We start from the raw sequence: 22,069 nt of genomic DNA on the forward strand, positions 1-22,069 counted from the left end.
TTTGAGTGAAATTCAATATTGCGCGTTCATTAACGTCATCATCCTTCACTACCTGATCGTTATATCTGTTTCACCTTGCTGTCAACTCATAAATATCAATTTGCATACTCCTGCTTCATCTGTCTATACATACGTGCTATATCGATGAGTACGTGCAACCATTGACCAGGATATCCACATATAGTCAACATGTATACATGCATCAATAGTGAATAATCAGTCAGCATTCAGAATTACCGGTTACAACCCGACTACCGTTAAGCGACCTTCTTTTGCTGTACCCGTAAGGTATCTCTTCGTTTCAGAACACTTGGTAAGATATTTCGATCTATGTAGCAATACATCAGGTCTATTGCTAAGTGAAATCCAAGGATGTGACACTACAAGCTAAAGGGGAAACGGGCAATAGCCATTCTCTCATATAACTAAACCAACCGATCTTAGAACCTAAATCTTCTAACATTTCATCAATGTTTGACATTGAGAAAGGAACAATACTTGTGCCATTAGCATAATGACCATCGGTTCGCTTTCTATGCCAAGCGACTTCTTCTTCCGCAAGTTTTCTCTGTGCTTGTTGAGGAGGTATTCGAACGAGTGGTCTACTTATATCATTTTCTAAACTTGCCGCCAACCAAATAGATGTCATTTCAGCTGTAAGAGGACAGAAGATGGAAGAGTTGAATCCGACAAAAGCTAAGTCTGGTATATCGATTGGGAGAGTGTGTCGATATAACACCCAATCTCCGTCTTTGTTGAGCAATTTGGTGGTATACTCCGTTGGAAGGAAAGAAGGGACATGATTCGTCCAACCTGTACCACAAACGATAACATCTGCTTCTATCTCTTTTCCATTTGACAAAGTAGCTTTATTTGATGATAGGGAATCTATGGTCAGACCGCGCTCTACTTTGAGTCTACCTGAATCGACTGCTGTCACGAAACCTTGAGAAGCAAGAGATACACTTGAACGAGCGATAGTGTCAAACGGTTTGTCGGGATATAGGCCAAATTTATTGAGTTTCAGTTGTGTGGATATGACTGCAGATACTGTGCTAATGATAGCTGCACGAATTGGTCTACCCAATCCGTGATTGAGGAACGTCTGAGATCTCCAAGGTCGGATGTATGGAAATAATGCTTCGCCCTGTTGTAGTAGATTGTTTAGCAAAACGTCTTCTAGCAGAGATGACTACGCTCAACTCACAAATCTTGTTAATAGCAAATATCCGTAATGTACTGTTCCACCAACATAGGTAGGAAGTTTCCATATAACATCTCTAGCTGCCAAAGTGACTGATTTAGCAGTGGAGGATGCTGCAACAGCTGTATCACACGCTGATTTCCCAAATCCAACAACGATCACATTCTTATCTTCGATTGCGAAAAGTTTATGAAAGTTGGATGTGTGAACAATGGTACCTCCTGAAGAAGTGAATTCGTTGGCACCATTAAATGAAGGGATATTTGGTTGATTGAAGATACCTGTAGAGCAGATGAGGTAGTCGAATGAAAGGGATTCTTCTGGCTGAGAATCTGTGCTGACCTGGGATTGGACAGTATTTAAACATAGGAATATCTGATAGAAGAGAGATTGTGAGCTTACGTGTAAAATCCAACCATTGTTCTTCTTCTCAGCTTTTACCACTTTTGTATTCAATCTTAATCTGCCTTCTTTATCTAACCCTTGAGCCTTCACATATGATTCTAAATAAGCTTGAATCTGTTCACCTGTAGGATGGGTGGGATAAGATTTTGGCATAGATAAAGTCGAAAAACAGTATGAACCTTTGTCATTTTGCGATTTCAATCCTGGATAATGATTTGTCTTTGACCATACACCACCTACATCGGGAGACGATTCGAAAATGATAACCGAATGGCCAAAAGCTATGAGTGTTGAGGCTGTTGCTAAGCCTGCATAACCCGCTCCAACTATTGCGATGTGCATCTTGAAGAGTAGTTGGTTCTTGACTTGGAAAAGACAAAGACAGGTCGAAATGATAGAAGAAAGATCAATTTCATGATATGATACGCGAATATATATTTAGTGTAGTGGACATAGATTTTTCTGGTAGACTTCAGTACCTTATACATGCCATAACATATGAAACCTCATTGTTGAATGCTTTGATGTCCAACCAAACAAATCCCTTAATCTAAATTTCCATCATAAAGACCGACGCACATGTACCACGGGTCCACATGCATGGCGAAGGTAGGTTCTGAGTTCCTGTTCTCATGGATCAAAGCATGAATTAGAGGTGATATTTCCTGTTAAGCTGTGTTCAGGTTAGCTGTGTATTCGGTGAGATGATATCGAAACAAAAGAAATGCGATGAAAACTTGACACGGAATACTGTAAGGAACAAGCTTAAGGTATTTAAGGGTATTTCCGATTGCTGCAATTTGAGAGCGCTTGTTCATAGATCTGTTCAACAATATTGCTTGCACATGAGCATAGTTATGCATATTCCCACTCATTACACATCACAATTACTTAGAACCCTGTTTCAGTATCTCAAATACAACTACCAATCATCTAACACGGCTTTTTTCCATTCAATTTCCTGGTTGATACCAAGTGAATCGCCCCAAAAATCATTTCTTCCATTTGGATCAACAGTCACTCCCGCAGCTCTAGCTTTCATCCATAAATCCATTTGTTCGGATCTATTTGACTTGAATTAGCTAATAGAAGATCTATATATGACGTGAAAATGACTTACACATCAGGAGGAAGATCCAGTAATTTAGCACCAGTTGTAACAGCTTCGGAATTAAGCCAGGATACGAAATGTCGTAGATACCCTTTACGAGTGATGATGCATAACATCAAGGTCATTCGTTATAGCTACCGTTGTTGGTTGAGACGACTTACTCGCTTCAGCTTGATTCTGTAACCATTGAAAACCTTTTTTCAGACCACCTCTCTCTTCAACTGTATTCCAAAAATGACGCCATAATGCTTGTTTATGAGGTAAATGCGCTTGACCGCTCCATACTCTTGCTATAGCTTCGGATGTGTATTTACCATAACTAAAGGTTTGAATACCAACGTTTTCTGCAGAAAATATCGATTATTTAGCTCAGATTCCGGCGAGATACCCTGCAGATTCATAACTTACGACCTTGAAAAGCCAATGTTGGTTGATCGATATAGAATACATCCAGATACAACGACCTCACATGTGTACCATCCGTTACTATTGGCTGTTCTTGACTATCGACAGGCACAGATCACTTGATGCTGACGAATTATGGTATTGAGGTAGGAATGGAAAAGCATATCTGAACCCAGTGCCGAAGACCAATTGGTCAATTCCGGTAATAATCTGATAAAATACATAATCTCAATTAGTACCTATCCCTTATTCCCTCTTGAACTCTGGAGGTGACTTACTGTCCCATTTAGTAGCTCTATTTCACCTTTGCTAATGTCCTCCCCCGCTGGGATGGAACGGAACCTCTTGATTTCCCCAATAATCGTGGTATTTGGCGGTACTTGATTAAGGTGGGTTTGCCTTCTTACGGGTGCTCTGGGATCATTGCTGTCTTCCTGTGTATGGTATTAGCTTTGTCCAAGGGGTTACAGGGAATTGTCCATCCGTACTGACCCTAATACTCAGATAACTAGTACTGGCAAAAGCATTGATATCTAGCGATATTCCAGTGGCACTGGCCTGTCATGAAAAAAGCTGATTAACACCAGTCAAAATGCTCTTGCATTGAGATACTTACTGAGGCTCCAACAACGATAACGTTCTTGCCTTTGGTGGTTGATCCAAATCTGTATTGTCTTGAATGAATAATCTGCTCGGGAAATCTCTTTTGCCATTCGACTAGTCCAGGTATAGCTGGTATATGAGGGATATTAAATCTTCCGGCAGCGACAACTACAGCGTCGAAGTTCTACAATCATATCAGTAGGTATCAAGTATGACTGTTTTATGTGGACACATATTTACTTCTTCCCAATAAGCCTCTCGATAACTCCCATCTTCATTCTCAACGAATTTTCGCAACAACAACGACCATCCAATTTGTTTGCGGCTTTTGTCCAATCTTTTGCTGACTAGCTCAACTCTTGTATTGTATGATACATCAGGGTTATCATCACCGTTATTTATACCCAGCCAAGAAGCGAAAGATCGCAGATATCTTTGTACTTTTGAATGATGAGATGCCCATTCCACACCTGGTGGCCATGTAAATCCTGGTACCTACCACAAATAATATCTAAATTAGTCATCACAGATTAAAACAGTAAATGTAGACCTACCTGTTGTTGAGGTGCCGGTGTATTGGCTCTTAGAGTTTTCCAAATTGGTTTCGGCTGTCTATGCTGAATCCTCTTCTTTTCTAAATCTTCTTTGCGAGTCCCGTTTGATTCTACTTTATACGTACGACAAAAAGGTAGTTTCTCTGGTATTTCGGGTACATAATCCGCTTTCCACCAATCTGAAGTTTCGCCTATCTCGATTGGAATTGATCTTGCTATTTCATCTGTATAGTGCCAGTTCCCTCCTGGTTTCTCGTCCCTTTCAAATATCCTAATGTTTTTGAAATGGTCTTTTTCACTCAAAGAGCGATATGCTAAAAGCCCACTGCAAAATTATCAATTATTTTAGCCGGACTTACATAACAACAGCCAACACACTCACGATACACCGGCTCCTATGATGGCTACATCCTTTATTGGCCACTCAAATTCATACTGAGCCGAATCAGTGGGTGCATTAAATGGTATTCGGTGAGCTAAACATGTACTTGTAAGTAGAACGGTCAAACCAGTGGCGAGAATTGCAGACAACATGCTGATTCCAACAGTGATCGAGATCACACATCCTATGCATCCTGACCTTCTAACTACTTGAGTATATATACCAAGCTACGATAGGAGATAATCATGACGAAATAATACCCTTTTTAATTGTCAATACGAGGTTTAGCCTTCTATCCCAAGAATAGATTAGATTGCGTGCGATTTGGTGATAACCAAAATCTCGGATTTGCGCGATAAGAATTCCCCGAACTTTCTTGCACGTATTTGCGGATGGCAATAGCGTCGATACGAGCTATTCGAATGTGCGTAGTCATACTATGCATGCATCTTATTTGGTCTACTATCTATTTTTCTACTATATACAATGCTATAGCGGCGAGCGCACTGATTGATCAGTTTGCAAGAATCTCGATATCAATATCGTTCTCACTGAAACCATGAAAATGTCACTTGTGTTGATAAAATAAGGGTTAACGAGTCTATCAGGAATCCAAGATGTTCAGCTCAAATCTCAAGTTGTTATGGAGTATTAAATTTGGAATTGACAAACATTGGACTTACACTGTACAATCAGAAAACTCGATAACGTCTCAGCTGTTCCATCGGGATTGTAGGATTGCGTCACAACGACCTGTATCACCTGTGAAGGTGATCCCGACACTAACAGGGTTGCAAATGTCCGGACTACAAATTCTTTTAGCTTACATCTACCATATATATATCGCAATGAATATTGCTCACTCTTATCTTCGCGAGGGAATAGCGAAGTTTTATCTCTCATGGCCTGTATGACGAAGCTGTGAAACGTGTTATAGTCAGTAATGATGCCTTAAATATATTATTTCCGGGTGAATCACATACATGGCAAAAACAGGTACTATTATCACTAGCTTAGAATATCAGCATAAGATTCAGTGCAGATGCTGGGCAAACTCACTCTTAGAAACCGTCAGGCTGATAATAGCTCCATACGGTAAATCATGCAGGTTTTTCGGCATCTATCAAATCGCATATCAGTATGGGACCAAAGAAGAGAAAGACACCACAGATTGACTGACTTTTAATCTTGCAAAACTCGCTCCAAGGCATAACAAAGCACCCGGGACAGCCATTGCACCTAAATAAGCCGTTATCTGAATGATGATATGTAAAGGTGGATTTCCATCTGGTGCATTTGGCATTCTACCTCCAGACCATCCGGAAGTTGCAACGAATAATGCTTTTAACGGTTGTATCGTCGCTAAGGGTATACTGAGAATAATAGCTTTGGTGACGTTTGGCTGATTCACAATAATCAATATCATACGTTTCCATATTGGTTTGGAACTTGTTTTGTCACGCTGTGTATCAACACCTAATGATGGCTGGTTGTCCGGCTGAACAGGATTTGTTCTATCGTTATCTAATACTGACCGTTTGTGTACTGAAGCTGAATATTGACCTGAACCACTATTCGCGATTTGGTGTATAGGTATCACAGTGTGAGATGAGCCTGCTGTTGTACTAGGAATGAAAGGTTCGATATCTACTTGCGTGAAAGGTGTACCTGTCCCTTTGTCTTGGATGGTTTCGAACTCCAACGTAGCTTGAAATTCCGGATCCACTTGTATCGTCGATGCTTTATCTTTTCCATCTTTATGCAGAATCAAGTTTTTGATCGATTTAAGCTGCCGCCTTAATAAAGGAGCTTTGACAGATCTTCTATCCTCTCGGTAGTCCCATCCGCACAGCTATAGGGGTATGATAGAGTTGTCAACAAGGTAAATTTCTACTATGTAAGCTGTAGAGGTTTTATCGTACTCACTTTATTTACACCTAAGCCCCAGAACGTAGTTTGCATATACGCTGCAAAGATGCTGAACTACATTTCTCAGTCAATGTGGATCTCAGAAGCTAGAGGGATAAAAACTTACGATAAATATGCTACCCCTAAATCTACATCTACTTCTGGATCAAAAGGAGCTGAAGTCGCTATTGCTTGGAGGATCGCAGTAGGCCCATATCCTACAATCATAAGACGTTACTGCGGTTTCTCGCTATAACAAACAACTATCAAATGGCTTGCTTACCCCAATTGGAACAGATCCCACACTATGACACGTCAGGTTCAAGCCATTTCTCGATTCTGAAATCAACAAATTGACACTCACCACAAGTATACCCCATCTAAAATCCGTTGGTACATAAAATATTTCTCTTGTTATCCAAGCTAGCAATACCCCCAACATCTGAAACATGAATGCTGCTAATAACAATGGTCCAATTGCTTTAACGTTCTCTGGGGTGAACGCAGATACCATTGAAGAAAATACTAATGCAGGCATCGTTATTCCCTGTATCAAGAGTTAGTAATCTTGCATGATAAAAACAGTTTTGATGTGGGTTTTACTCACTACCATTATGGATCCAAGCACTTTTGCACCAGCAGGTGTTAGGATGTCTCGCTTTGCAGCTAGAAAGCCAATCACTATTACCATGAACATCATGAATGTAGGCATGAAAGCTATGAACAGTATACGAATAATGCGTCAGTATATACTCAGTCCTGCTTCTGCAATCGTGGATTCGCAATACATACCCTTGTAGATGATCACACCTGCTGAGACAGACTCTGACATTATGCTTGACAGAGTACAACGTTGACAAGGAGTTGAGCTATCGTTATATCATCTGTGGTTTGTGCTTCTCCGAGAGAATCAAAGTTTCAGTTGATTTTTCATAAGACTCGTTATGAGTTTCCGTCAAAGACAGTTTTCTAATTTTGAGAAACGTATTATTGAGTCAAATTTAAGCTTGTTCTTCTTCTAATTCCCGGAACTACCCTGAGCGAATCTCGGGATGATCGTGCATACCCCAGAGCTATCGCTCACGAGTTAAGATTCAAGAATATGATATATGAGTCGATTCCAAGAAAAGTGTTACGAGTACAGTTTGGTTGTGGTATCCTCGGTTATATCCTTCGGTCGTATCCGATGATTCCAATTGTCACCATATTTCACCATATTTCACGTTAATATATATAGTTGATATTCCGAATTAACCTACGGTATTTGTCAAAATAAACATGTAATCGTATATAGACTGATCACTTCTCACACGTCTTCATTTACGGCGGTAGAAGGTATGAAGCACTGCGTCACGTCTGCTCGGAGCGGTTTGAGTCACCTGTCGCTCAGTCAATACCAAGGTGGCGGGGCACCCACTTGGGAATCCCGGGTGCTGAGGTTTTTGCTATTTGTCTCTGTTAAGCAAGAAGGAGTTTCATTCAGACCAGGATACAATCCAATATATCTGTCAGGCTGATATATGCCTTGTCGGACGGAATGTGTATTCACAAAGTATCCACTAAGGTAATATGAGGCTGAATGTTCTTTTTGGTATCTCTCCATGGTGACAACATATGTCCGGGCCGGAGAAGATGATCACCCTCACCGATCGGCGCCGGATACTTTCTATCTATCTATCACATCATTCATAAACAACCTTTCGGTGATCTCGATTTCATTCTTATTCTTAGTCTTCACAATTGTGATAGTATAACAACATACCTAATTAGTCACCCATCATACACAGCTCATCACCCAACATGACCGCTCTACCAACAATTAGTACATCTGGGAAAGAATCTCTCGATAAGTTGCTGAAAGAGACAGTAGCTAGAAAACACGTACCAGGGATATTTTACGGTGTAACCAATCCCAAAGAAGAAATATACTTTAATCAACAAGGAGATAAGATATTTGGAGATGAATCTTCTGGTCAAATCACATCAGATACCAGTATGTATCATCCGTTTGGATGGGTCTGTAAGGTAGTAAGATTGTCCTGACTGATTGAAATATTATATGTTTCAGCTACTGAATGCTTTTCCCAAACTAAACTTATAACATGTGTACGTTGAAGACAATGTGCCCTGCCCCTCATCGTGTTGAATGCTAATATATCATGGTTACAATGGGTAGATTGCCGCTTTACAGTTAGTAGATCAAAAATTAGTTTCTTTGGATAGTACGGATGATATCAAGAAATTTTTACCTGAAATAGATGAATTAGAAGTATTGAAAGGATATGACGAGAATGATAAACCTATATTGGAGAAACCTACAAACAAAGTTACTTTGAGAATGCTTATGTCCCATTCTGCTGGTAAGTGCGACTTCCTTTTCCTTCGACCCTGACGAGCGAGCAGGCTACCAAAATAAGGTCTTACTGATTTCCTTATAGGTTTCACCTACATGTTTGCGCCTAACGTTTTATCAAAATGGCATGAGCAAAACCCAAGTCCAGGATTATTTGATCCAAAAGCAACAGTTAAATCATTAATCACACCATTCATATATCATCCTGGAAAATCATGGCAATACAGTACATCAATAGATTGGGTTGGTAAATTAGTTGAAAGAGTCTCCAAATTAGATCTAGAAGAATACTTTAAGAAGAATTTGTTTGAACCTTGTGGAATCAAAACTTTAACGTTTTATCCTACCGAATTAATCAAAAAGGAAAAAATGTCAATCTGTTATAGAGATCAACAGGGTAATCCACAAATCATTCCTAACGGTTTTGGTATGGGTAGACCTACAGATGAAAATCAAGTTCCAAAAGAATTGCTATCAGGAGGTGGTGGTTTGTACGGTACACAAAAAGATTATTTGACTTTTTTAAGACACTTATTAAGATGTAATCCATTTAACAAACAATATCTTGGACAAAACGAAAAACCTTTAATTTCACCTGAATCATGGAAAGAACTCTTTACTCCATCTATACCAAAAGGGGAAGGATACGATGGTGTAGATAATATCTTAGCTATGGTTTCAAAACCTCAATATATTCATCCTGAACCTACTGTCAACAACATAAATCACTCGGTCGGATTTTTGTTGACTTTAGAAGACTTTACAGGTGGTAGAAAAGCTGGTAGTGGTTGTTGGTCAGGTGCAGCTAAGACCCAATTTTGGATCGATCCTACAACTAATATAGCAGTGAGTAACCTGTTCGGTAAGGTGGTATGGGTAGTCGTGCTGATCAATAATGTAGGCTATTTGTGGTACACAACTGTTATCCCCTTCGCCTGATCCTTGGTACGCTTCCTATGTGGAGTACGAAAGAGCAGTGTATGCTGGTCTGAGCAAACCTGAATAAAGATGTTCTCGCGATGTTGTTCTTACTCTCATACGAAAGGTAACATGGGGGAATGTCACATGTGATCCTCTTATAGTATACCAAAGAATGCATTACCTGATCACTGACTACAAAAGAAAGAATAGATTAATGACAAAATAATGACTACAGATACGGATAGATAGATTAATATGACAATCGAAGGGGTAGATTCGCGTAACAAAGCAAAACAAAAGATTAAGAATATTTAGATGAGTAAAATCTACATCGATTACATCAGAATGTATGCGATAGCAGAGTGTATGTAAATGAGCTTAACGCCCTAAGCATCTTGCAAGGTTATTTGAGTAGGATCATCCTTCTTTTCATGAGCATGTTCAAGTCTATGTTGAGCAGCTTCTTCGTCCGCAATGACATCTGCGGGAATTTGATCTGGAGTAGAGTTGACAAGCATGGTGAAAGGTGGAAGAGCAAGAACTAAGAGTCCGAAAGTCACACAGCTGATAATTTATCAAATAGTCAGCAGTGCAGTTTTTTATTCAATAAGAAACATCACTAAAACAAGATACTTGCAATCCGACAAGAGGACTTTCACCAGTTTTACTATTCATACCATATGCTACGGCTTGACCTATAGCTTCCATACATCTAAACGCAGCACCATTTCTTACGTTTGCTATGTCATCCCAAAAGGTTGATCAGCTTGAGTTGTTCAATCGATATAATGACGGAAAAGAGAAACAACTTACATTGGGCATCGGTGGCGAAGGAAGACAATAACCAATACATATACGATTGTGACAAAGGACCGGTTGTTTGGATGAAGAAGTATGGTAAGAACGAAACAGCATATCTTGAGTCGTTCCAATCGATAGCTCCTGGATCATTCTTGTTGAACTTGACTTGCATAACAATTGACCAAATGTAAGTGGCTACATTGGTAATAACGACGACGAGCAGACCAAGTTGAGCTCTTCTTTTTTGACTTAACGATTTGATATCAAGAATGAAACCAAGTCCGAAACAACCGACACTACACACCAAGAGATTAAGTCAGTAAATAGACTTTGGGGTTCCCGTGAGGATTGTTGACTCACATGCAGAAGAATGGAGAGATAAGTGATGATAAAGCTCTAGCTCGTACAGAGAAGTAAAGACCTAAGTAGGTTGACCATGAACCACTATATAGGAAATGTCAGTCTGTCTATTCAGGTATTTCATAATCGTTCACTAGAATAAACTAAAACTTACCCGTAGAAGAATGACCAGAAAGCCCAAAGAGCAGATAACAAGATAAGTTTAGATGACCAAGTTTTCTTTATCAATCTAAATTCTTGAGCTGTTCCAACCTTTTCTGTGACCCGGATTCTAGTACCATCACCTCTGACAACATGACTTAATGGTGAGATAAGAAGGGCGAAGGGAATACTAAAAAGAGTTGAAGAGCGATTTAGTATCATCATACCATCCACTATGTCGAGATACAGAGAGGTGTATGTTGAATTACAGGAAGATATAACTCACGCGATACACTCAATAATCAAAAAGATGATATAGGTATCTGGAGTTACACCACCTTCTTCACCGGCAATGTGATTTTTGGATAAGCTATATTACGATAGTCAGTATGGATTTTATTTTCTTTCTTGCCCTAAAAACATCAGAAACTTACTTGATAGCACCTCCAATCAATTGACCCAAGTTTCTCGATACAATCCAAAGAGCCAAATATTTTCCTCTTGCTCCAGATGGTGCAATAGACATGATCGTTCCTGATTCTGCTACATACCAAGCACCAGTACCGAAACCTTCCAAGAATGAACCGACGATAAGGAACTGTGAAAATGTTTCTGTGAGTTAAAATTGAAGAATAAAAGATGATGATAAGTCATTTTACTCACCCATTGATTACCGAATTTACTATTTGTGTAAAAAGAAGCACCTCTTAAAGGGAATGTTAAAGCGCCAATAAGTAAAGCCCATTTTGTACCTAATTTATTGACAAGTGGACCACCAAAGAAACACACTATCGAGTGATAACGAATCAGCAATAGTATTTTACCAAACTGTGAAACGAGCAAGAACGATAACTTACCTCCAGCCAAAGCAGCATAGGATACAGCGTTTCTGTCATTTCGATCCAGCCCATTAGTCTCTTTCTTCATGCAAACAATACTATTACAGTTAATACTCACGCGATATTGTTAGTTGTTGGAGTAGCTAAACCACCACCACCTAAACCAGCTATAGCATCTGCCATTGCAGGACCACAAAAAGCTTGAATACTCAACAGTATCATTTGTGTCAAAGAATGATCTTTAATCCTTTTCCATTTTGGTGTATCTCTCTTATAAGCAATCATGTCGAATTCACCTTCTGCGTCATTGTTTCCATCAGGTAAACCATTATTGGTTATTCTGAGATTATCATCTTTACCTCCTGCATATGTATTTGGTGGTGCTGCGTCGAACTGTGACATCTTGAAGAAAGAAACTCTTGACTTGAGTCTAACTGAGATTGAAATATCAAAACTAATGTTGTCTTCGAATAATTAGTTTTGAAGAAGTGGTGAAGAACCTTCACAGCAAGGTTGAAATAGTTGGAGAAATTTAATTGAATGTGTGAAAGATGAATTACAGAAAGGGAAAGAAGGGGAAATGAGATTCATCCTAGATCATTCGACCACGATATATACCATTTTCGTTATCTACTTAACTTGAGTTGCCTCTCACTACTGGAAAGATAATGATGACAGTTATTGTCGAGTTATGATATAGTATCTAGTCAAATCAAAGCCGAAACAGCAGAAAAATCAGTGATAGTAGCCGAACGTATCCGATCGAATTATAGTGGTGAGATGGGCGGAAGATGTTTATTATTGGATCAAGGATGTTGAATTACGTTAGTTTAGTATCTTTTTAGGTTTTTCAGATTTTTCGGAAATCATGTCAATCCGTGAAGTCGGATTACTCTCATACATAAGGAAGCGGTAGTACCGACCTTCACCAAGGGGTAATATGGGGGCACCTTACAGTTATTCCTCACAAATGACGTTAAGTCCACAAAAACATCAAATGATCTCCTGAGATTTCTCGCTTAGACGACAACAAACTAATCTAGAACCGAGACCTTTATCAGAAACTACCGCTACACTTCGGGCCGTCTTTCCCAAGTGATACATGTGGGACTGGAAGTAATGTGTTGGATTAGTAGAGGTACCATATTTACGTTAACATGAGATTGATTGCAAAAGCGTATTCATACGTACATCATCTTAGGTAGATCGAGCAGTAGCTTTACGATACATGAATGGTTGTCCGATATAACGGGGTAAGTGCGTCTAAAGCGGATTGGGCGAACTGCGTGGTGATAATCTTTACAGTCATAAGTTAGTCATTTACAAGACTGATTTGAATAGGTCCCGAAATAGACAGATGATGATCATGACAATGCGTTATGGGGATATACCCATATCCTGCCAAAGTCTGCTAGCTCTCGATTCGGGGGAGCCAATCCAGTCTCTTCAACCTGCATATCATTTTAGCTACCTTCACCAAAACAAGCTGTTTTACTATGCGGGCTTAGATACGCGGTCAGGGACATCCACTATGCCTGAATCTCGAACCTAATATGTATGTATCCAGGTGTAGATAACAGATATCAGTTCCTTCTGTTACTTGGTATATACGTAACACCTGCATTATCTAGCCGTAGCCGCAAGATCTGGACAGTCCCTCGGCAGCTTCTTGCGGGGCATGCTGGGGTTCTGCTGTGAATCCGTAAAGACGGGCGACGAGTTTCCTTCCAAGATTCCCAGATGATGTATGATATCGTTATCGCCTCCGACGCAACACCATTGAGATCCACTATCTTGGTTCGGACGAATCACATGTCACATCACATACTGTATTCTTCGCAAAAAACATCGTGTTGTCGGATTTACAAAGAAGCTTTACCTCTAGACTCGTATGGAAGTATCAAAACTATAACAGCAGCAGCTATAAACAAGGCTCCGCTAGTATATACCGGCGCTGACGTTTCAAGGTTTCCACATATGGCTATGATAGGGGCTGTTGAAATAGATTATGTTAGTTAGGATATTTCGTCTGAACAAAGATATGACTCACCCATGATACCGAATACTCTATTGGCGGTAGCTGTCAAAGCATTACCTGTACCTCTATCTTTCGTTGGGAAAATCTCAGGTGTATAAGCATAAAGTACAGCGTACATTACATTTGAGAAGAATGAATATAAGCAATTCCAAGCTAACAAGGTGTTTGATGTTTTCGCTGTTGTTGAACCATAAATGAATATTCCAGTTAATAAAGTTGATAGACATAAAGTACCTTTTCTACCAATTAATCTGATTTCAACCAAAACACCACCTAACATAGCTCCAGGTACACCTAATACAGCGATTATACATGAATTTCTATATGTAATGTATGTCGATGAATCCCCAAATTTCGCTCCTTTGGTCGCTAAAGTATATGGAATAAATGCGTTCTAAGGGATATTAAGGGGAAAGGGGAATTAGCAAGTGTGTCCAAGCGTATCTTATCGTATTTTTCCGGGATCATCCCATGTAAGGATTGTGATTGTCGCGCCTCTGTATATCCCATCACATGTGGTATAACAACCAAAGCATGCCTAGACTCACATATAGAGGGAAAGCCAATCCAATAAAAGCCCAAACGACCATGATCATTGAAGTACTAAAAGCCAATTTCTTAGTCGCGAATAAAGCTTTGACGTGTTTTGCAGATAATTTCTCCATCTTCCTCTTGATCGCTACTGTTGCATTACTTTGATGATGTTTCGCTTGATCCGCTACAACTTCACCATTTCCTCCACCTATAGTCTCACATACTCTTAGATCTTCCACAATCCGAATCGACAACCAATACATACATAGATCAGCATTGCATAGAGTCGAACTGCATAGGATTTGACGCGTCAAGCTCATTTTGGGCTTGATTTCTCTGATTCAACGCGGCCGACATAACAATGTCTGATTCTGACTCGGACTCTAGAAGAACACCCTCACCAGCACCAACGATCAACTCCAGCTCCTCTGACAACTCCAACTCAGCAGCAAGCACCCCAAGAGCGTCGGCCGTCAATCTACCGACAGTGTCAACGGCTGTTGGGGAGAGTACTATCCTCAATCGAAAACGTCGTTCATCCTTTATCCTTGATTTCAACTTTGGTCCCACCTCCAAGACCTTCCGTTCTTCCTCATCACAGGCGTCTGTACCCCCTTTGCACCTACGATTCACTCCCTCACTGTCGTCCCAGAGCTCCTCACCGACACCAGCAGCTCCCTCACCAACACCAACAGCATCCTCACAAGCACCCATTTCTGCTGATACCAATATTCCCATCATCGCCTCGTCAATCAACGACTTAGTGCGCTCGGTTCCTCCCCTTAGTTTCAGAATAGGCCGCCCTAACAACCACAAAATCCCCTTGAAGAAACGCATTGGCCCTTTGGTTCCCGCTGTTCACCAAAACTCACCTCAAGTATCCGCACCGCTCTCTCGCCAAGTCAACGACCTCGCTTCCGAGCTTGATCAAGCTCTCAACTCTTTCTCCTCTGCTGCGCAAGAGATCCACCGGATTTCAGCAGCAGTGAATCGCTTTGGTAAAGGTATTTTAGCCATCTCTCAACCCGCTCCAGCTTCGTCATCCCTTAATACCACAACTTGCACACAACAACCAACCAGCTTGACGAAACGGACAGCTGTTCCATCGAAATCTTTTAAGAGAAGAGCTAGAAAGAAGGCGCAAAAGGCCAGGAAGGATAACAATAACAATAATAATAATAATAAAAAGAATAAAAATAAAAACAACGATCAAAGCGAGCTTTGATTTCTCCTTTTTCCTGATTCATCTATACCCCCGGTTTTTACCTTTCCCGATTTACCTTGAATTTCCTCTTTTGTTTGAATCACCTAATACGATTTTATTATTCCATTATTTTATCTTATTTTATTTCATTTTTATCCCATCAATATTTTGATTTTTATTTCTCGATTTCCTCCATAAACCCAATTCTCCAAGTTCGATTTTCCGCCTTTTCACGATTTATCCGAAATGCCGATATCTAAACCAGCACCAGCAAAACAGAAGAAGAAGATGAAACGTGGAGAGCGCGTGAACCTTGGTGAGCAGTACAAATCTGACTTAGTCAATTCCGATGGTCTTTATGTTTGTCCCGAATCTGGCTGTAACAAGACTTCAACAACCTCCGCTGGGATCCTCAATCATATCCGAATTGGCCATCTCATTCAAAGACCCCTTCCGTGCCCTCATTGTGATCATTCATTTAATCAACCTCGCGCTCGCGAACAACACATACGTGCCACACATAAAGAGACATTGGACACATCTACAGCATCATCAGAACCGATTCGATGTCCAGAATGCTTCAACGTCTTCGCCCGAGTAGATACTCTCATACGTCATATTCGTTGTCAACACCCTCAGTCTCTACACAATCCAGATAATGATCCTCTTGACGGTTCCCTGCCTCCTGCCAAGTGTTGTCCCCATTGTCACAAAACGTTTAGCTCTGTTGACGGTGCTCATCGTCATGTCAGAGAACAACACCCCGACCTCCCCCAATTCCGGAGACGAAATTGGTCTAGAAGATATGGTACTTCACACGCAATACCTGGTCCCTCTTCCTTACTACTCACTGACCACTCTACGGAGGACGCGACAGTGATGGTACGTAGGACAAAACGCCGAAAACCATCCCGAACCACAATATCTCCATCGCCTCCCGCCCAAGGCCTCCGTCGCCCATCCTTGCCCCTCAATGACCACTCTTCGGAGGACGAGTCAATGATGGTGTGTAAGGGAAAAGGTCGGAAAGGAAATCGTACCATCACCTCTCCTATTCCCCAGGAGTCGGCCTCACCCATAATGGTGCCCAATGAAGGAGCCGTCAACTTTCCAATCGACCCCACCCTACTGATGGAGCGAAATCAGGAGGGTACTTCTGATCAATATGGGTTTACGGAACAACACCATTTCATTCCGCTCGACACCATGGTGCTCCTGGAATGTCCATTATGCTCCGCAATTCTAGATTCAACAGATTCCCTTGATCAGCACTTAGATGAGGAACATCACGATGATACATCAATCAAGAAGCGTTTGGGAATTGACCGACCATTCATGGAACTCAATCCTGGTCACATACCATTGATCTTGTTTCCGGTGGTTCTCGTCTCCCCTGGTACTGTCTTCATACCATCTGACCATCCCTGTAATATTGTCCCCCAAGATGAGGATCTGGCGCAGCCAACCTTTGGTGATGGCGAGGATCGTTCACGAGCCTCTGCCCCCTCTGGTTCTGGCCCTGCCACTCATTATTGTGGTGATGACGATATTATACCACGTATGTCACCATCTACCGCTCCCCTTCGACTACGAGGTGGTTGCCCTGATGTTGACGATGTCTACGAACCTCTTCCTAGCTCTTCTCGTCCAGCATCACACCCTATAACAGCAACGTGTCCCTTGTGTAATGAAGATTTGACAGCCAGTCATGATTTCGCGGGGCACGTTAGGAGAGATCATCAAGGAATGGAAGTCACACCAGCACAAGCTGCGCGCTACGGATGTGTAGTATGTCAGTGTGGAGCAGTGCTAAAAGGTCGAGGTTTCGCACAACACCAAAAATCTTGTGCAATTGGGCGAATCCTCTCCCAACCCGTTCAATCAACGCCGAATAGGCACGTACACCAGAACGAAACTCCTGTCAATACATCGGCAGGCCAACATTCCCCCTCTCGAAGCTCACCCACTGCGGGACCTGCACCTCCTAACCGCCCAGCAACCCCACCGCCGGATTCTAATTCTGATCAACCTCAACCCACTCCTCAACAAAAGTACTTCTCTCTGACCAACCTCCCCGGTCGATTCAGGCGTCTCCCCCCTGGAGTGGTCAAACCCTTTACCACCGCTGCTGGTAATGCAGCTGGAACATACATCGATAACCCGTCCGAGGAGAATCTGGTCAATTTCATGTCGCTGGTCAAAGTCGCGCTGGTACCGGGCCTTCGAAATAAGTGTTCTGGATGGTCGCTCTCGTCGTTCCCGAACGTGGATTTCCCGACTCCACATGCAACCGAAAACGTGTCAAGACACCCCGCCGTTCAAGCTACTCGATTGATCGAAACAGGCCGTCCTGGCGCTGCTATGCGTGCTCTCGAAAATGAGTCGCCAATAGCAGATCCAACTCCTGATACTCTCAACGCGCTTCGTCAGCTACACCCCACCGATGACTCTCCTGGTGCTATAGACAGAACTTTTCCAGTAAGAAGAATTGAACCGCCTGATGAAGATGACATCCGCGCAGCTTTGAGGACATTCAAGAAAGATACATCTCCTGGTATATCAGGATGGACTTGGAATTTACTCAATCTCGCCTTCAAGGACCCTCGTGTTCCCCGTATGTTCAAGCTTATATCTGCTGGAATGCTAGAGGATGATCAAGAAGGAAAAGGTATCCTTACTTCTGCTAGTATAACCGCCCTCCTCAAACCTAACGGAGGTATACGTCCGATAGCTGTTGGCGACTTTATCTACCGATTATGTGCGAAAGCCATACTCTTGAAGATCAACAAATCAGGATTATTAGCTCCTTATCAGTTTGGAGTCGGTTCTCCCGCAGGTGTGGAGCCTATTATACACTTACTGCGCAAAGTCCTGGAAGATGACATCGAACACGATTACCTTTATGTCACCAGTATAGACATTGTTAACGCTTTCAACTCTGGTAAACGAGACATCATGGCTCGTGGTATCTTCAAATTTGCTCCTGGTCTCCTTCCGCTCTTCCGATGGGTGTATGGTGACACAGCAATGCTTTGCGTTAGGTCTGATGGAACTTACTCGATCATCAATTCCTCAAAAGGTGTGCGTCAAGGTGATCCCCTTGGCCCCCTTTTCTTTTCCATTGCTATCCGACCCCTTCTAGAAGAGCTGGCTAGGCTTCTAGGCGCGGGTTGTCGTATTGTCGCCTACCTGGATGATATCTATATTTTCAGTTCCAGATCGGATGTCCTCGAAACGGCCATAGATCTGTTCGATAACTCCGAACTTGGTCTCAAAATCAATCGACTCAAGAGTAAAACCGTGTCCATTGCAGACATTAGATTACATGGTTTTAAGCTGTTGGGCTCGATAGTTGGACCAGAGAAGGCTCAATTGGATGGAGTTACGGTTGAGGTCAAGGAGTTTAGGGCTAAATGCGATCTTCTACAACAATTACCCTCACAACACGCCAACATACTATTCAATACCTGCATATTACCGAAGCTTTACCACCTCCTACGACTCACCTCACCAGACGCGTGTCGAGCAGCTTGGGTCGAGACAGATACTGTTGTGCGTCAAGTAGTATCTTGGCTCCGTTGGTCAACTGGTCGAGAAGACGTAGACTCCGTCTTGATTAGCTTACCAACTCGCCTGGGTGGTCTTGGATTCACCTCTTTTCTCGACGCCAGTCCTTTGGCTTTCGCTGCTTCGGTCGAATTATCTGACAAAGTGCTCAGCAAATTTGTCCCTGGTGTCACCGCCCTCGACCAAATCACTTCTCAGAAAGAACGACTCACTAAGTTCCACGAGGATCAACACATCGCCCTTTGTACTAGACTATCAGATCTTGATCGAAGTGTTGTCCTTCAAGCAGGTTCTTTAGCTGGCCGTCGTTGGCTCTCTTCCTATCCCTCCAATTGGACATACAGTCTCACAGACGCTCAATTCGCCTTTGCTCTTCGCCATCGAACACTTACCCCTCTCGAAACCTCAACATGCGCTCAATGCAACAAACGCGGAATCAACTTCTATCACGACGAAAACTGCAAGGAACTTAAAGGTTATCGAACTCGCCGACACGAAAGTCTCAAGTATGCCTTGGCAAATGCTTTGGACACCACCCCGAATTGTGATGTTGAGATCGAACCATTGATTCTCAATCGTGACCCTGGATCTGTTCGTCGTAACGATATCAGATACAGTGGTTCAGTAGAAGCTGGTCTCGGTCCAATGGAGTTCGATGTCAAGGTAACCGGTCTTTCAACGGGTCAATACGTTCCTCGAGAAACCGATCGATACTTCAACTCCGATCCCATCAAACAAACAACGGAATCGAATGAGAGGGCTTTACTGAAAGCGTGGCAAGCTAAAGTGGATTCACTGGAAAGAGTGAACGCTTTGGTAGTAGCCCAAGCTCGTTTCCATCCTGTAATCTTTTCTTCTGGCGGTCTATCCGACAGTAAGACTTCTCACACTCTCTCCCGGGTAAAAGAAAAGTTGATACCTGGTGTATATTCTCATATGCTTCAAGTTATCAGTTGTGGTTTAGCTCGTTCGCGTGCTAAGGCTAGGATGAAGGTAGAAGGTGTTACTGCTAGGAGAGGTGGATTGTAGATAGAGTATATATTTAAACCTTTGTAGTTGATACCCATTGCGCATGCAGATCACATATTGAGAGTGCAAGGAACTTAAAGGTTATCGAACTCGCCGACACAAAAGTCTCAAGTATGCCTTGGCAAATGCTTTGGACACCACCCCGAATTGTGATGTTGAGATTGAACCATTGATTCTCAATCGTGACCCTGGATCTGTTCGTCGTAACGATATCAGATACAGTGGTTCAGTAGAAGCTGGTCTCGGTCCAATGGAGTTCGATGTCAAGGTAACCGGTCTTTCAACGGGTCAATACGTTCCTCGAGAAACCGATCGATACTTCAACTCCGATCCCATCAAACAAACAACGGAATCGAATGAGAGGGCTTTACTGAAAGCGTGGCAAGCTAAAGTGGATTCACTGGAAAGAGTGAACGCTTTGGTAGTAGCCCAAGCTCGTTTCCATCCTGTAATCTTTTCTTCTGGCGGTCTATCCGACAGTAAGACTTCTCACACTCTCTCCCGGGTAAAAGAAAAGTTGATACCTGGTGTATATTCTCATATGCTTCAAGTTATCAGTTGTGGTTTAGCTCGTTCGCGTGCTAAGGCTAGGATGAAGGTAGAAGGTGTTACTGCTAGGAGAGGTGGATTGTAGATAGAGTATATATTTAAACCTTTGTAGTTGATACCCATTGCGCATGCAGATCACATATTGAGAGGCGGGGAAGGAGGGAAGGAAAAGACTCAGCTCTAGTCCTTCCAAGGAAAGGAAGGAATTGAAGGTGACGAGGAAGCTTGCGGTGGTAGCGACGAAGCATATTTCGGCGATATGAACTTTTGAAAGGTGGTCGCGTTATAGAATACTCACTGTATAGGGCAGCAAAAACCCCAGCAGCAGCAAAAGTAGGTGAAGAGGAAGTCAACATTCCAAAAACACCGGTTACACCCAAAGTCAAGTTGAACCCCCATTTTCTTCCAAAGATATCACATCCAAAACCCCAAAATACAGCACCTGCTAATAAACCTATATTTTGTGCTAGAGTTAATAATGGTGGATTTGATACACGAAATTCATTTGTGATCGGTGTCAAGATTAAAGAAGTTACAATTGGCCATAAATTATCTTGAGCCCATCCGAATCCAATAACAAAGAATATTTGCCATTGATATCTACCCATTCCTATGTCTTGTATCTAAGCAATATGATAATCAGTATTCCAGCTTACTTCGATTCATGTATAAGTTGATGTCTTAGATAGGACTTTCCTAATCTACTTACAGCTCGATTAAGTACTCTAGCTTTTGCTGCATATACAGGATCAACACCATCGATAACAGTTTCATCTTCAACCACAGCAGCAGGTATAGCTTTTTCATTCTTTTGAGGTGTTTCCAATCGACCCACATTGGGTGATTCTTCTGTTATATTACTCATCTTGTCAAGTTTTGATATAACAATGAGCGATCAACGTAGTATCCAAAAGACTGAATTCCAACAGAGCAATGCGCCAAGATTGAAAGTAGAGAGAAGATTGGGGGACTTCTGGCCTATGGGCGTCATCATGATATATATATAGATCTACACTTGCTTTTGTATCGTTCCTTCATGGTTCCGATCAATTTCTAGATGCATATGAGATAACGAAGATTAGTGAGTACGTTTAGCTCAATAATATACTACGTAAATCAAATCGATAGGGGGAATAGGGGAATCAGGAAAGGCTGAAAATC

The 22,069-nt window shown here is 41.8% G+C and overlaps 9 protein-coding genes across 9 annotated transcripts; 3 read left to right on the forward strand and 6 right to left on the reverse strand.

Moving 5' to 3' along the window:
- Positions 1–257: 257 nt before the first annotated feature.
- Positions 258–1,951, reverse strand: L201_007554 (uncharacterized protein; the record flags this gene model as incomplete). The annotated part of the gene is made up of 4 exons (XM_066223260.1): positions 258–328; positions 385–1,147; positions 1,208–1,546; positions 1,607–1,951. The coding sequence occupies 4 exons, from the start codon at positions 1,949–1,951 to the stop codon at positions 258–260; spliced, it is 1,518 nt and encodes a 505-aa protein (XP_066079357.1).
- A 580-nt stretch (positions 1,952–2,531) lies between these two features.
- Positions 2,532–4,816, reverse strand: L201_007555 (uncharacterized protein; the record flags this gene model as incomplete). The annotated part of the gene is made up of 11 exons (XM_066223261.1): positions 2,532–2,673; positions 2,730–2,811; positions 2,882–3,064; positions 3,129–3,223; positions 3,298–3,335; positions 3,404–3,559; positions 3,618–3,683; positions 3,742–3,912; positions 3,969–4,223; positions 4,283–4,607; positions 4,665–4,816. The coding sequence occupies 11 exons, from the start codon at positions 4,814–4,816 to the stop codon at positions 2,532–2,534; spliced, it is 1,665 nt and encodes a 554-aa protein (XP_066079358.1).
- A 314-nt stretch (positions 4,817–5,130) lies between these two features.
- Positions 5,131–7,404, reverse strand: L201_007556 (uncharacterized protein; the record flags this gene model as incomplete). The annotated part of the gene is made up of 13 exons (XM_066223262.1): positions 5,131–5,170; positions 5,217–5,265; positions 5,348–5,470; positions 5,528–5,583; positions 5,648–5,672; positions 5,724–5,784; positions 5,845–6,516; positions 6,591–6,642; positions 6,700–6,790; positions 6,856–6,877; positions 6,937–7,119; positions 7,180–7,289; positions 7,365–7,404. The coding sequence occupies 13 exons, from the start codon at positions 7,402–7,404 to the stop codon at positions 5,131–5,133; spliced, it is 1,524 nt and encodes a 507-aa protein (XP_066079359.1).
- Positions 7,405–8,372: 968 nt separating this feature from the next.
- On the forward strand, positions 8,373–9,931 carry L201_007557 (uncharacterized protein; the record flags this gene model as incomplete). The annotated part of the gene is made up of 5 exons (XM_066223263.1): positions 8,373–8,565; positions 8,641–8,678; positions 8,749–8,932; positions 9,011–9,771; positions 9,827–9,931. The coding sequence occupies 5 exons, from the start codon at positions 8,373–8,375 to the stop codon at positions 9,929–9,931; spliced, it is 1,281 nt and encodes a 426-aa protein (XP_066079360.1).
- A 301-nt stretch (positions 9,932–10,232) lies between these two features.
- Positions 10,233–12,389, reverse strand: L201_007558 (uncharacterized protein; the record flags this gene model as incomplete). Its single annotated transcript, XM_066223264.1, has 10 exons — positions 10,233–10,410; positions 10,484–10,586; positions 10,660–10,943; positions 11,008–11,091; positions 11,162–11,338; positions 11,435–11,518; positions 11,583–11,746; positions 11,812–11,936; positions 12,006–12,037; positions 12,106–12,389. 10 exons carry the CDS (start codon positions 12,387–12,389, stop codon positions 10,233–10,235), a joined length of 1,515 nt encoding a protein of 504 aa, XP_066079361.1.
- Positions 12,390–13,849: 1,460 nt separating this feature from the next.
- On the reverse strand, positions 13,850–14,879 carry L201_007559 (uncharacterized protein; the record flags this gene model as incomplete). Its single annotated transcript, XM_066223265.1, has 4 exons — positions 13,850–13,980; positions 14,038–14,419; positions 14,574–14,767; positions 14,825–14,879. 4 exons carry the CDS (start codon positions 14,877–14,879, stop codon positions 13,850–13,852), a joined length of 762 nt encoding a protein of 253 aa, XP_066079362.1.
- A 41-nt stretch (positions 14,880–14,920) lies between these two features.
- L201_007560 (uncharacterized protein) lies at positions 14,921–15,784 on the forward strand (the record flags this gene model as incomplete). Its single annotated transcript, XM_066223266.1, has 1 exon — positions 14,921–15,784. One exon carries the CDS (start codon positions 14,921–14,923, stop codon positions 15,782–15,784), a length of 864 nt encoding a protein of 287 aa, XP_066079363.1.
- Positions 15,785–16,969: 1,185 nt separating this feature from the next.
- L201_007561 (uncharacterized protein) lies at positions 16,970–20,993 on the forward strand (the record flags this gene model as incomplete). Its single annotated transcript, XM_066223267.1, has 3 exons — positions 16,970–18,377; positions 19,008–20,355; positions 20,465–20,993. 3 exons carry the CDS (start codon positions 16,970–16,972, stop codon positions 20,991–20,993), a joined length of 3,285 nt encoding a protein of 1,094 aa, XP_066079364.1.
- A 95-nt stretch (positions 20,994–21,088) lies between these two features.
- Positions 21,089–21,773, reverse strand: L201_007562 (uncharacterized protein; the record flags this gene model as incomplete). The annotated part of the gene is made up of 3 exons (XM_066223268.1): positions 21,089–21,132; positions 21,207–21,531; positions 21,618–21,773. The coding sequence occupies 3 exons, from the start codon at positions 21,771–21,773 to the stop codon at positions 21,089–21,091; spliced, it is 525 nt and encodes a 174-aa protein (XP_066079365.1).
- Between the last annotated feature and the right edge of the window lie 296 nt (positions 21,774–22,069).

Source organism: Kwoniella dendrophila, chromosome 11, assembly GCF_036810415.1.
Source record: "Kwoniella dendrophila CBS 6074 chromosome 11, complete sequence".
NCBI classification, from domain to species: domain Eukaryota; kingdom Fungi; phylum Basidiomycota; class Tremellomycetes; order Tremellales; family Cryptococcaceae; genus Kwoniella; species Kwoniella dendrophila.